This window comes from Numenius arquata, chromosome 5 (assembly GCF_964106895.1).
Source record: "Numenius arquata chromosome 5, bNumArq3.hap1.1, whole genome shotgun sequence".
NCBI lineage: Eukaryota > Metazoa > Chordata > Aves > Charadriiformes > Scolopacidae > Numenius > Numenius arquata.
The window spans coordinates 51,588,759-51,601,537 of NC_133580.1; the positions used below are offsets into that span (position 1 = coordinate 51,588,759).

The 12,779-nt window shown below is 39.6% G+C and overlaps 1 protein-coding gene across 2 annotated transcripts in view; it reads left to right on the forward strand.

Annotated features, from left to right (window-relative positions):
- Window positions 1-81: 81 nt before the first annotated feature.
- The window catches only part of POLR1A (RNA polymerase I subunit A), a 34,574-nt gene continuing 21,876 nt past the window's right edge, over window positions 82-12,779 (forward strand). The window contains exons 1-13 of one of the 2 annotated variants that reach the window (XM_074147041.1): window positions 82-241; window positions 1,316-1,520; window positions 3,223-3,372; window positions 3,470-3,577; window positions 4,520-4,605; window positions 4,716-4,825; window positions 6,663-6,749; window positions 7,420-7,522; window positions 7,990-8,152; window positions 10,093-10,266; window positions 10,464-10,586; window positions 11,412-11,639; window positions 12,315-12,569. In XM_074147041.1, coding sequence (XP_074003142.1) covers window positions 165-241; window positions 1,316-1,520; window positions 3,223-3,372; window positions 3,470-3,577; window positions 4,520-4,605; window positions 4,716-4,825; window positions 6,663-6,749; window positions 7,420-7,522; window positions 7,990-8,152; window positions 10,093-10,266; window positions 10,464-10,586; window positions 11,412-11,639; window positions 12,315-12,569 — 1,869 coding nt within the window. In that variant the 5' untranslated portion in view covers window positions 82-164. The remainder of the gene's footprint in view (window positions 242-1,315; window positions 1,521-3,222; window positions 3,373-3,469; window positions 3,578-4,519; window positions 4,606-4,715; window positions 4,826-6,662; window positions 6,750-7,419; window positions 7,523-7,989; window positions 8,153-10,092; window positions 10,267-10,463; window positions 10,587-11,411; window positions 11,640-12,314; window positions 12,570-12,779) is intronic. The other variant, XM_074147042.1, reaches the window with a different exon arrangement.

A 12,779-nucleotide genomic window follows, 5' to 3' on the forward strand; every position in this document is an offset into this window, starting at 1 on the left:
CTGGCGGCGGGGGGTGGGGGGAAGCCACCCCTCCGCGGCAGTGGTACCGCCTGGCCCCGCCTGCCCCGCGCCGCCGGGACCGCGTGGTGCCTCCCGTGGCGCAGCAGCTTCAGCGGTGGCAGAGAGGGGCGAAGCGGCGGCAGGTGGAGAGTGACTCGCTCGCCATGAGGCCGCCGAAAGTGGTGCCATGGCGGCGCCTGGTTGGGGTCTCCTTCGGGATGTACACGGCCGAAGAGATCAGGTGAGGATCCACGGCAGGCGGTGGGTTGTCCCCATTCGCCCGCCCTGTGGGTGCTGTACAGGACTACAACTCCCGGCGTGCCCAACGCCACAAGGTCGTCAGACCTCGGAGGGCTGTAGGCGCGGGGCCTTCTGGGACATGCAGTCCAGCTGTGCGTTGGCCCTCAGAAGCCACTGGCATGGCGGCAACTGAGTACCCCCCGGTTGTCGAGCTTTGGGGCGCTGCTGGACTCTCTGTGGGGCTCTCAGACCCATTGCATGGACTGGGGCCGATGGAGGTTTTGGAGGAGTGGGGAAGGGCTGTGGGGCCGGGAGGGATTCTTTCTGTGGGGTTGAGGGGGGCTGTGAGGAGGCCCCGGCCCTTTCAGCATACACTCACTTCGGGAGGGTGAAGGCTGTGCCTCTCTTGGGGGGCCTCCTCTGAGGGGAGTGTTGGCTTCCCCCCACTCCCTGCACTTCGGTGCCACCAGGGCCTGCCAGAACCTGGAGAAGCACTGTGCTGGTAAGGTTGGACTTGTTCCTTGGTGGGCACATTGTGGGAAACCTGGCCTAGGATCTGATCCTGAGTGTCCAACACAGAAGAGGCCTTGTTAGTTTCAGCAAGGGGAAGATGTTCAGATATTTTAGCACCAGCGTAAGTATCGCAGAGCTGAGATCTTTGTTGCAGAGGTTTTTTTGCACCTTTTTCCAGCAGGTCATCTCTCTTGAAGTTCTAGAGAGCTGTCACCGTTCATTTAGTGTTGGTGTGATATTAGCACTGTGTATAGTCAAGGATGTGCAGCTGTCATCATCTAGGTGTTTTTGTTGTTTTTATACCTCTCCCACTGCTTGAGAGGACACACTGGCAAAATTACTTGACTTCTTAATAAAGGAAATATTTGCTGTGGTATGAATGATTCTACTCAGACAATTAAATCAATGGTACAGAAATTCCCATTGCATGTGCAAAGTGCCCTCATAAAGGTTTTCATCAATATCATATAGATACTAAATGTCAGTGCTAGTTGTACCAGTCAAGTGCATATCGTGGCTGTTTACTGCCACTGATTTTTTTATTCTTTTCTTTCAACTTCAGGAAACTGAGTGTAAAAGCCATAACAAATCCTCAGTATTTGGATAATGTGGGGAATCCAGCCAGTAATGGACTGTACGACTTGGCCTTGGGACCTCCAGACTCCAAAGAAGTGTGTGCCACTTGCATGCAGAACTTCAGCAACTGCCCTGGTCATTTTGGCCATATAGAACTGCCTCTGACTGTCTACAACCCTCTGTTTTTTGATGTATGTATGCTTATTTATTGTCTTGCTGGTGAAATGGGTGATGGTTCTCAAGCTGTCATATACTTTGTAGTCCTTGAAAATAGTAAACATGCTAAGATCTACCTTCTCGCTAAGTTTATGTGTAATAGCAGCAAATGTAGTAGAAAAGGTTTGTTGTGTCATGATAGTTTAATAAAAATAGACTTCTTAGGCTTTGCAAAACGTACACTTTGTTGCAACCATTATTTTACTCAATATTGGCAAACAAGAGAGGGGGAATGTTTATCACTAAACTATATGACTGACTGTAGGCTGTCATGCCTTAATTAAGTGGAGGGCACAGTAAAAATTGTTAGTTGTTTCCTTTAAATGACTGCTATGAACTCGTGTGAATAGCTACCTAAGATCTCCAAGTGCTTTCTGGACACTCGGAGCTTGTTTTTTTTCCAAATAGCTGTGTTGTACATTCTGGCCGGTAGGTCCTCTTATTCCAGAATAAATTCTAGAAAACTGGATCCGCGTGGGTAGAACCCAACAACAACCTATCCAGTAATAGGCTGAGATAAAGTGTGTGCCAAGTAAATGGAACAATACAGCATTGCAAGTTTGGTGGCAGTAGAGAGTTGAAAAATCCTAAGGTATATAGAAATTCATCAGTCTTTTTAATTAAAAAAAAAAAAAAAAAGGCTGTTAAGAAAATTTCTTCCATCTGGAAGTCAGACACCTGTGCTTCTTACAGCCTTACAAATGTTGCATTTATGTGATATGTGGGATACCTGATGCAGGGCAGAGATTTGACTTGGTGTGCATCTTTCAGGAGAGGTGTTACAAGCTTGTTTTGAAAGCTACTGATGATGGTCAGACTGCACATTTTTCTGAAGAGCTTCATGTGGGTGTTTTTTATAAGGGGTCTTTTTTTACATATAAAAGGAATCCTGGCTGTAAGGGTAGGATTTGCCTTATTTTGGTCTTATGAAAGTTAGATGCATGATCTGATTGCACATTTTAGCTCTTTCTAGAGTCTGAAGATTGAGGCCATTTGCAGAGGAAAATTCATCTAGCCTATAACAGGAATCTGAGTTGGGATGAATTCCCTCCTCATGTGCCTGTCTCCCCATTTACAGTAGCTGGCTCCTGCATAGGCTACTAATTGAGACTAAAAACCTCACTTTCAGATGATTGCAGTTAGATGAGGTCCATCCCACTTGTAGTGCTGACCCAGCTTGGAAGTTAAATGCCTCTATTTGACCAAGGAATACACAAAACCCAATAAAACACTGATGTTTTTCTGAAGCTGGAGGAGAGTGTGGTTATATTAAGAATGTTGAGGGACTCTGGTAGTACTTGTGACCAGAACATTTTGGTGTGGAGTTCTGGGCGCCACATTGTCCTTTATGGGACAAGCTGTTCGAAGCTGTAATCACAGTGCAATGTAAGAGCAGCCTTAGTCCCAGAGTTGCTATAGATATGACAGGCTTTTCCTCTTGACCACTGTATCTTTTATATAAGTGGTCTGCAGATGGTTTGTCTACAGGATGTGCTTCGCATATGAGTTTGTGGGTTGGAAGAAATTTTTTTTTTTTCAGCCCAATTCTTTATGATTAAATATAACAATTAGTCTGATTTCTCAGTTACAGTAGCACTTTCTTTAAGTTCAAACAAATCTATCTACTTGCTTACTGTGCAAGCTACCAGGATAACTTTTCCCCCCTTTTCTTTCCAGAAATTATACCTTCTAATTCGAGGTTCGTGTTTAAATTGTCACATGCTGACATGTGCTCGAGCTGTGGTTCACTTACTGCTAAGTCAGCTGAAGGTTCTGGAGAAGGGGTTGCTTCATGCCGTCCATGATCTTGAAGTCATTCTGAACAGGGCAAGTACTGTATATTTCTCCTTTTTTTTTTTTTTTTTGAGTTGATAGTCCTGTAACTATAGAGTTATCCCAATTTATTTTATTCTGTTTCTTTTAGTTTTTAGAGCAATGTGCAGATGCAACAGGTTCAGAAATTGAAGAAGAATTAAATCACCACGTTCAGGAAATATTACAAAGTTATCAAATAAGAGATCAGTGTTCAAATGTAAGTACACTATCAGTGCTTCTCCTGAGATCTTAGGTTTTGTCCTCTTAAAATAGTCACGTGCTGAAGAAAGTCTGTCTTTGACTGTGTAGACTCTAGATTTTGTCCTGGAGTTCTGAACTGTATTATATTTAGAGGTAAAATGGGTGGAATTAAGCTTAAAAAGATTTTATTTCCTGTTAGTATAACTATTAGGTTTCTGGAAAATACACTTTGTGTAGGGAAATGTTTTGGTGGTGTAAATATCATATAAAGATAATCTGATACTATTGTCAGTACATTACCTACAGATATTGTTTCTTCTCTGTATTATGCTCCAGCTTTTTTGAGCTGCAAAACGTTTTTTGGGAACTCATGCATCCAGCAAATTTGCAGAATTAATCCCAGTGAAAATTTTAGAAAGAGTTATGTAGTCAAATTCTTGTTTCCATTTAAATGCAGTTTAATTTTTAGTTGAAGGAAAATCTTAGTGAAGAAGATATTTAAAGGTCTAACATCTTAGAGCAGGCTTGTTTATAAGCCAAATTTAATTTCTTAATCACTTGTTTCAAAACTAACCTTGAGCACTTTGGAAATCATACATTCATGGGCAGTCAAAAGAAGTGATTTTTATTAGTCTTCTGCCTTCTTAAATGATCATTAGAGAAAAGCTTTAGAATTTAGTACTGACTTGAAAAATAAAGACTATTTATGAAATAAATTTAAAAAGCAGGGTGGTGAGCATTGAGGGGGTGTATGTTTCCAGCAAATACGGGAAGGTGGTGGAAGAACACTAGAGATAAGGCATGAATTAAATCAATACAAGGATGTGTGTGCATTGATACTAATAGTGTTCGTGTTGATAGTTAACGTTAATTATGTAGTGTTTAATAAATTCTTCATATAAAATATTATAATTTCTTATTTCATTATTTTTAAATCCTTTTTTTTTTTCTTTATCAGGTAAAAAATGTATGTGAGTGTAGAAATAAACTGATAGCACACTTCTGGAAAGCACATATGAGTTCAAAGAAATGTCCAAACTGCAAGTAAGTTAAAACTACATGGAGAAGTAAATAGCCGATGTAAAGTTAAACGTTGTGAGCATTTGTATTAACTTTTATCTGCCTTCCCTGGTTTTTCTTTTTTTCCCTTTAAGATCTAGGAGATCACTAGTGCGAAAAGAGCATAACAGCAAACTGACAGTAACCTATCCTTCTACGGTGTACCGTAAGTCAGGAGAGGAAGGCATTGTGGATGAGCCAGCAGGTTAAGTATTTGTCTTCTACTCAAATATGCTTGCTCTTGTTTTCCTATGTTTAAGGTGCACAGATTCCTAGCAGTGACTATGCATGTATAAGATTTTTTTTTAAAATGTATAAAAAAATTTAAATAAAATAGTAAGCTCAACAGTAGGGGAGTACCCAACTCTGTTAAATTCTATTTGCGAGCCTTCTGTGCTTCTGCAACTTTGAGTGTCTTTGTCAGAAAAAGAAGTAAAAAAGCATAATCTGTGTCAACTAGATGTGGTTTTGGGACACTTCATTTTTGGTGGGTAGATGATTTTCTGCTAGATTTTTAAAATAGAGAGACTAGATCAAAATGAACTAGGAGGAAGATCATCAATCTTACTTCAGAAAGAAAACTGGGTAATCCTAACTCTTATGGAAGATTTTCCTCTTAAAGAGGAAAAGACAGTGAAAGTAGGTGACACTTTCTTGGCTTAATTAACCTAGTGTTTGAATCACTTTAAACTTACTTTTTTCCTCTTGTTGTATCCTTGATCCTTTACACAGCCAGGTAGAATTGGAGCAGATTTGTCTGTGAGTTCTTTAACCCTTAGAAAAGATTTATATATAAAGCTTATTGCATTTGCTTATTCCGTTGTCACTTCTGAGTGACAGCTATGATTTCACTTGATTAAATTGTAGGGTACTACTTCGGGCTTTTTATTTGCGCCCTTTTAGGATTATCCAAAGTCTGGGGGCTTGTTTTATTATTCTGGTGAAGAAAATCGTTGGTCTGGAAGGTCTGGTGATTTACCAGATTTAGAATACCTTGCCTTACCACAGAAAGCTTCAAAACTAGCTGTGTTCTCGCAGTCTCTGTTAACATTCAGAGCTGAAGTACAGGTAATAAGTATCTTCCTCCTGCCAGTGTCAAAGACCAAGGCTGTAACACCACTTGATTACTTTCATTACAGTGAAGTATTATATCTTCTGAAATGGGATGGACTGTACAGTTATGTATATTGTGCGTAACCCGTGTCACAGTTGCTCGTTGTATTGAATCTCAGAGAGAGTACTTTTAACCTTGGCATTGATGCATTTGTGTTCAAGGGAGGGAAAGGTTTTTGATGTGAAGGAATGGGGAATTGAAGTTTCAGTGTGGAAAAATCTGGATTTCTGGACCTTGGCCAAAAGTATTGCTTTTTGTCAAGTCATGTACTCTGGCTTTCCTGGGACAGAAGGGGCTCACCTGCAAGAGGAGTGGAAATTGAGACCTAAAAACTCTAGCTTTTTATGAAAAAAAAAATCTTTCTGCTTTTCAGTAGCAAAACCACATGTTTTCCTTCCTTGCCAAAATGCAGCTAGCCCAGACTCGAACGTAGCATATGGATGGATTACTGACTGTCACTATTGTCTAATCCAGTTGGATATTTCATGGGAACCTTGATCTCACTGGTAATATGTGAAACCCACTTCTGTGTTCACCAGCTGCAGGTTGACTCTTGATTTGTGTTTTTGTAAGTGGATGAGATCATTTGAAGAAGAGGTCCAGCTCACCATTAATCAAATAAAGCATGTGCTTTAGAGGTTAAAGTTGAATTTTGTTTCAGTTACTTATATCCATTAGTCACAAAAATGGCTTATTTTTTCCATACTGGGAAGGCTCTTCAGCTAATTTCATATTCCCAAGGCAAATATGTTAATGGCAATTTTAATGTAGATGTCAGCCAGTATATTTTGTATGTATTTCCATTCCTTCTCTGAGCTGGAAGCACTTAGCATTGTAAGCAAAAAAAACTTACAAAGAAACCTCTTTATTTTTTTTTTTTAATAAATATGTTATTATTTTATTTTTATTTTTATTTTGTATTTTTCAGGTATTGATGAAAGCCAGTTAGGGAAGAGAGGATATCTGACACCAATGACTGCCAAGGAATACATCCTGGCTCTGTGGAAGAATGAAGGTAATGGTTGTTAAGAGCAACATTACTTTGGTCTCTGTATCATATAGTGGACAAAGTCTGCAAATGTTCGTGTATGAACTCCTTGTCAAATCTTTGTCTTTTGACTTAAGGGCTCCTGGCTGCAAGATAGATTTTGTGACAGGAGGACTGATGGCTAGTGAATGCAGAGAGCTGGATTCAATGAATAGTTTGATTTGCTATTCTCAAATTGTGGTGCCCCACAAATCATGACTGTTGTTTACAGAGAATTTGATGTTTATGTGGTGCTGCACCTAATATTCCCACAGTTACATTGCTTAAAGAGTGAGAACGTATTTAGTGGTCTCTGCTTTTGAGTTCCCTGTACTCTGAATCTGTCTGCAGTTGCCAGGAAAAACCAAAGCAGTTTCATGTATCAGTCACAGCTAGTAACTAGAAACTGTTTCTTCCTGCTGCTTTTTTCATTTGCTTTATTTTATATTTCTCTTCGGAGTTGTTTCTAAAAAATTACGTATGTGACTAAAAAGGACAATGGCAATTCTTTCTAAAGTATGCCTAAACGATTTTATTTTAAACAAGCTCACTGGGATTTAATTTAGCAGATTCTTTTGACTGGATTGACCCAAAGGCATATGGGGATTTGGGTTCCCAAACAATAGCAGTGCTAATAAGTTTTATTGTATCTTTTTAGGTTTCTTTTTGCGTTACCTCTTCCCTGGGATGGATCCCCATGACAGTTCGGGATTCAGTCCAGACATGTTTTTTTTAGATCTACTTGTAGTTCCGCCTTCAAGGTAAAATTTTCGCAAAAAAACTTCTGTAGAAATCATGGGATTTAGTGCAAGCTTTCTGCAGGACTCTGAGATACAAACATGTATAGTACAGGCACTGGCCTACTAAAGTGTCAGTGCAGTGTTTAAAAAAAAAAAAATCACAGCAGTAACTGATGATAGGTTTATAGGTTTATTATAACTTCAAATGAGTTTGTTAAAGGACTAAAATACTAATTATGATAAAATGTATTTTAGTATTAATATTTTAAATTCTTATAGAATATTGTAACTGTGTAATACTGGTAGAATTTCTTACTAAGTAATCATTCCTTTTTTATGACTGTCCCAGTATAATATATGAATTTTTAAATGTTCACTGTTAGTTTATAGGGATTTCATGTATTGAAGATTTATCTTAGAATGTTTGAGGTTTATCATGCTACTTTTCAATGCCTTTAGTCTTCTAAAGTAATTATGATCTGCTGTAGGTATCGTCCCATAAATCGTGTTGGAGACCGACTGTTTACAAATGGTCAGACCGTGAACTTGCAGGCCGTCATGAAAGATGCCCAAATGATACGGAAGCTCTTGGTTTTCATGGCAAAAGAACAATGTCAGCCAATAAAAATTACAGAAGAAGGAACCCAAACAGTAAGATTGGCTGTTTATCTTATTCTTTGGGTTTTGGGTATGTGGGTCGAGTTCAGGTAGGCTCCTGCTTAAACTGTTCCAATAACAATTTTGCCTGGGCTGTTGGACTCTGTGCCACTGGAGATGGTCTCCATAGGCTCTTTTTTTTTTTTCCTCTGTCGTCTTATGCCTCTTTCCACTCACCTGCCCAGTGCAAAGGGAAAGACATTTTATGCAGACTCCTTTAATCATGATTTTTGTATTAGATAACTATATGTGAGACGTTAACAGGTTCCTGTTACTGGAGAATGAAGCATGTACAGCGCAAACAGTTCATAATAAAACTTTTCCAGCATCTTATCAAATGAGGAGTGATGGAGGGAAAAAAGCCACTTTATCTTCTAAGCCTAGTAGAGCCAGTTGTGATCGTGGTTGGTTTTGACCATTGATGTCTAAACAGAAACAAAAAAATTCACAAATAACGTTAACTAGTAACAATGCTTCTTTACCACCGACTAGTTCATATGGTCAATAATAGTTTATGTCACCATGCCTCTTTTCATATTTGTTCATGAACTGTATTATTGACAGTTTTTTGTTCTGGACTTAGTTTCAGCTGAATTTGATTTACATCCCAAGTGTAAAACATTTTGAAAACATTTTTAGTTACTCAGAATTTAGCCACTAGGTGGAGATACGTCTTTAAAATGTTTGACGTGACAGAAGGCTAATGCGTTTCGGATGTGTGGTATACTGACCTTTAGTCTGTGGAAACAAAGTGTCGTGGTTTCGGCCTAATTTACCAAAACCAGACCAACAGATGGCACTTCCCCCCCTTCTCCCCCCCCAAAAAGAGGAGAGAGGAGGAGATTCAGAAGTTTAGAATGAACTAAACTACTTTAATGAAGAATTAATATTAAAATAAAAATAAAGACGAAAATAATGAAATAGAATATATACAAAACCATATCAAGCTCCCAGGATGACAGTCACATCACCGGCAGGCGCTGGGGAAGTCCCAGACTGGACTCACTGACGGATGGGAACTGGATTCCAGCTCTGGAGTCAGGAACACACAGATCGGGATCAAAGGCAGATGAACAGACAGAGTCCTCTCTGGACGTCGGCCATCGCAGGAATGGGGCTGACCCTTTGATCCCTCAGCCTTTATACTGAGCATGGGGCAGATGGGATGGAATACCCCAGTTGGTCAGGTTTGGGTCACCTGTCCTGTCCACTCCTCCCCACTGATGTGACCCCTCTACGTTTTTTCCGTTTCCGACCCTCTAAGGGGGCAAATAACGAAATGGGCTGACCTTGGTTGTTATGGCAATGAGTATAAGCAAGGGCCTCCCTGCATACCATCCCTTGGCATGGAGCACGAACGTTGGTCTTATCATTCGGAGAACGAGCAGTTTTCTCCACAATATGCCGTTAATTTCAGAGAGTTACAGGAGGCCTAGCTAGGATGTAAAGTTACAGAACAGAAAATTGGTTCAGTTTTACTTCAAACTGGGACACAAAGTGATGTAGATGATAAAAGCTCTTGGATTTACATGATTTTTATCTAAGAATAGGAATTTCTGTTAGCACAGTGATTCGTAGCACAGACTGACTAACCAGTAACATCTAATTTGGAAAGAGGACTGTCACCGGGAGATGGTTGATTAGCAATCATCTTTTAAAATCCCACTGGTATATGTAGTTGTGGTGTTTGTTGATCTCCCATCTGAGTCAGTTTATAAAGCTTGACAGCAGACCTGTCTGAGGCATGTGATCGTAGTAATTTGAAAATTAAATTTATATTGTTAATAGTTTTGTTTTGTTTATTTAAATTAGTGTCTTTAATGAGGTGCAAATAGTGTCCAGTGTTCCATTTGCTATTTAATACTATAATTTCAGCCTAGTAAATGGCAGGTATTTTTTTGTTAAGTTTAAGTTTCTGATTCCTATTTCTGTAGGAGACGGGAGAGCATAATGAACCTCTGGACCATTCTGTCCTGACAATGATTCCAGGACAGACCATTGCAGATAAGCTGTACAATGCTTGGATTCGTCTTCAGAGCCATGTCAACATTGTATTTGATAGTGACATGGACAAACTAATGACAGAAAAATACCCTGGTATTCGTCAGGTGGGTAAGCAGGCAGAATCTTAAACTCTGTGTGTCAGGCAGTTAAAATGAGAAGTTGATGGAATAAGAAAGAAGTAAAATATTTGTGGTTAGTATGGAGGCATTTTCATGGGACTTATCACTGTAATATCTGGAGAATCTGTCTGATGTTGCATCCTTTCAGGTTTTAATCATTAACTCAACTTCTGTTTTCAAAGCTATTGGAGAAAAAGGAAGGACTGTTCCGCAAGCACATGATGGGAAAGCGTGTGGATTTTGCTGCTCGATCAGTCATTTGCCCTGATATGTACATTGGTACCAATGAGATTGGCATTCCTATGGTAAGAATAAAAAGTGTTTCTTTTTGGTGCTGCTGGGGACTGAACTACACTGTAACACTTTCAACTATATAGTAAGCAGTTTAAAATGTGGAGATTTTCTGACTCATCTGGACTTTTTTCTCCCCAGTGTGTCATAGCTGTATGTTATTACTGTGTGTTAATAAAGAAGGAGCACTGAAGAGCAGGAAATTCTTACCATTACACTGAACACCACATCTGGGAAAGAGGTTTTTAAAAAAAAAGACTGTAGTTGCTTCCTGGGATTATGAATTGGTGCAAACTTTATAAGTAGATCCTGTTTCTCCTCTGTTCTTTGTACAGTATGTCTTGTAAGGGTTATGGCAGCCTTTAAGAAAAGACCATAATAATGTCACCAACTTCATTCATCTTTAATGATTTTTAACCACATGGAGATGACACCAAGACTGAATTCGCGCTTTTCATTAAATTATCTTTTCTGCTTGCCTATCTGCAAATAGTGGACCTGGTGATAATACGCATTTTCTCTGTGTTTGTTGGTTTGTTTGCAGAATCTAAAAATCATAGTTTGTTTTTGTTTTTAATTGCTAATTGAATTTTCCTTTTCTACTGCAGTAGAAAATAGTAAAAAAGACATTGTTTCTGTTATGGTAGACGATTTTAAAACAAAAATGTAATTATTTGGTATGACAGTAGATTGAGGAGGAGATGCATCCAAGAGCTTAAAGTAGTTTATGTTTACACTGGATGAGTTAACATTTGATGCTGTTTTCTCAGTGACTTGATACTGTTTTAAGCCAAAGTTGGACAACTAGTTATTTTTCTCCTTTTTCCCCTCCTGTCTAGGTATTTGCTACCAAACTGACTTACCCTCAGCCAGTCACTCCCTGGAATGTCAAAGAGCTGAGGCAGGCTGTCATAAATGGCCCAAAGGTTCACCCTGGAGCCTCCATGGTCATTAATGAAGATGGATCTCGTACAGTGTTGAGTGCAAGCAGCCTGACCCAGAGGGAAGCCATAGCCAAGCAGCTCCTCACTCCTTCTTCAGGTGCACCTCAGTCAGGACTGAAGATTGTAAGTAAGACAAAGGGCTTGTCAGAGCCCTCCTAGGCCTGTGGTGTTTGGGTTTTGTTTTGTTTTGTTTTTTTTTAAATACTATTACTACTGTCCTCGCTAGTGATTCCAATGGGCCCGCTCACAAAGACTCTTAGGGCAGGGTTATCTTATCTTTTAGTAGGTGGCTGAGAAAACGTTGTGGGGTGATGTGGGAAGAAAAGCTTGATACTTCTTCAAATTCTAAACCAAACATTTTTCCATCCTGAATTTTCCTCTTCTCTTAATCTGCAGTGTGTGGCATTCATCTTGACGGGATGGGGAGTAGTCTTTCTTTTACAGCTGACTATTTTTGGGAAGTCTTAACAGTATGGAAGATAAAATACTGCTTTCATTTTATGCTTTTACGTCCCCCTGCCTGCCTGCCCTTCTCAGCCAGTTCTGTCTTTTTCCTCTCCTTGTCTGGAGTAGTTTTTTGGTGGTGTGTCTATATACTGAATTTATACATATATATATATTATACTTGTAGAGTAGGTACAGCACAAGCAGTTGATGTGACCTGTCTTCCAGGAGTGTGTTGCGCAGAACATTAATACTGGAAGAAAATGTTTTGGATGTGTGTGTATTTTAAGATGCAGTCTTTTCAGAGACATGCATGGAAATGCCTTATAGTCAGCAACCAAAATTCTTTTGCAGGTATGTCGACATATTAAAAATGGAGATGTCCTTTTACTGAACCGCCAGCCCACACTTCATAGACCCTCCATCCAAGCTCACCGGGCCAGAATCCTGCCTGGAGAAAAAGTGCTGAGGCTTCACTATGCCAACTGCAAGGCTTACAATGCTGATTTTGATGGTGATGAAATGAACGCCCATTTTCCACAGAGCGAGCTGGGTAGAGCAGAAGCCTACACCTTAGCCTCTACCGATGAACAGTATCTGGTTCCAAAGGTAAGTAAAACTGTCAGATAAATTTATTCCTACATGAAATCACTGTGATTTTTTTTTTTTGTTTGGTTTGTTCTGTCTAATGATAAATGAGATTGTTGGGTTGGTTTTTTTTTATTTTATAGTTTATTTCTGAAATTTATTCCTGGTTTCTGTTCTGTCTCCACTTGTGGTTCTCTTCTTCTAAAGAATGCCCAGCACATCCAAACTATC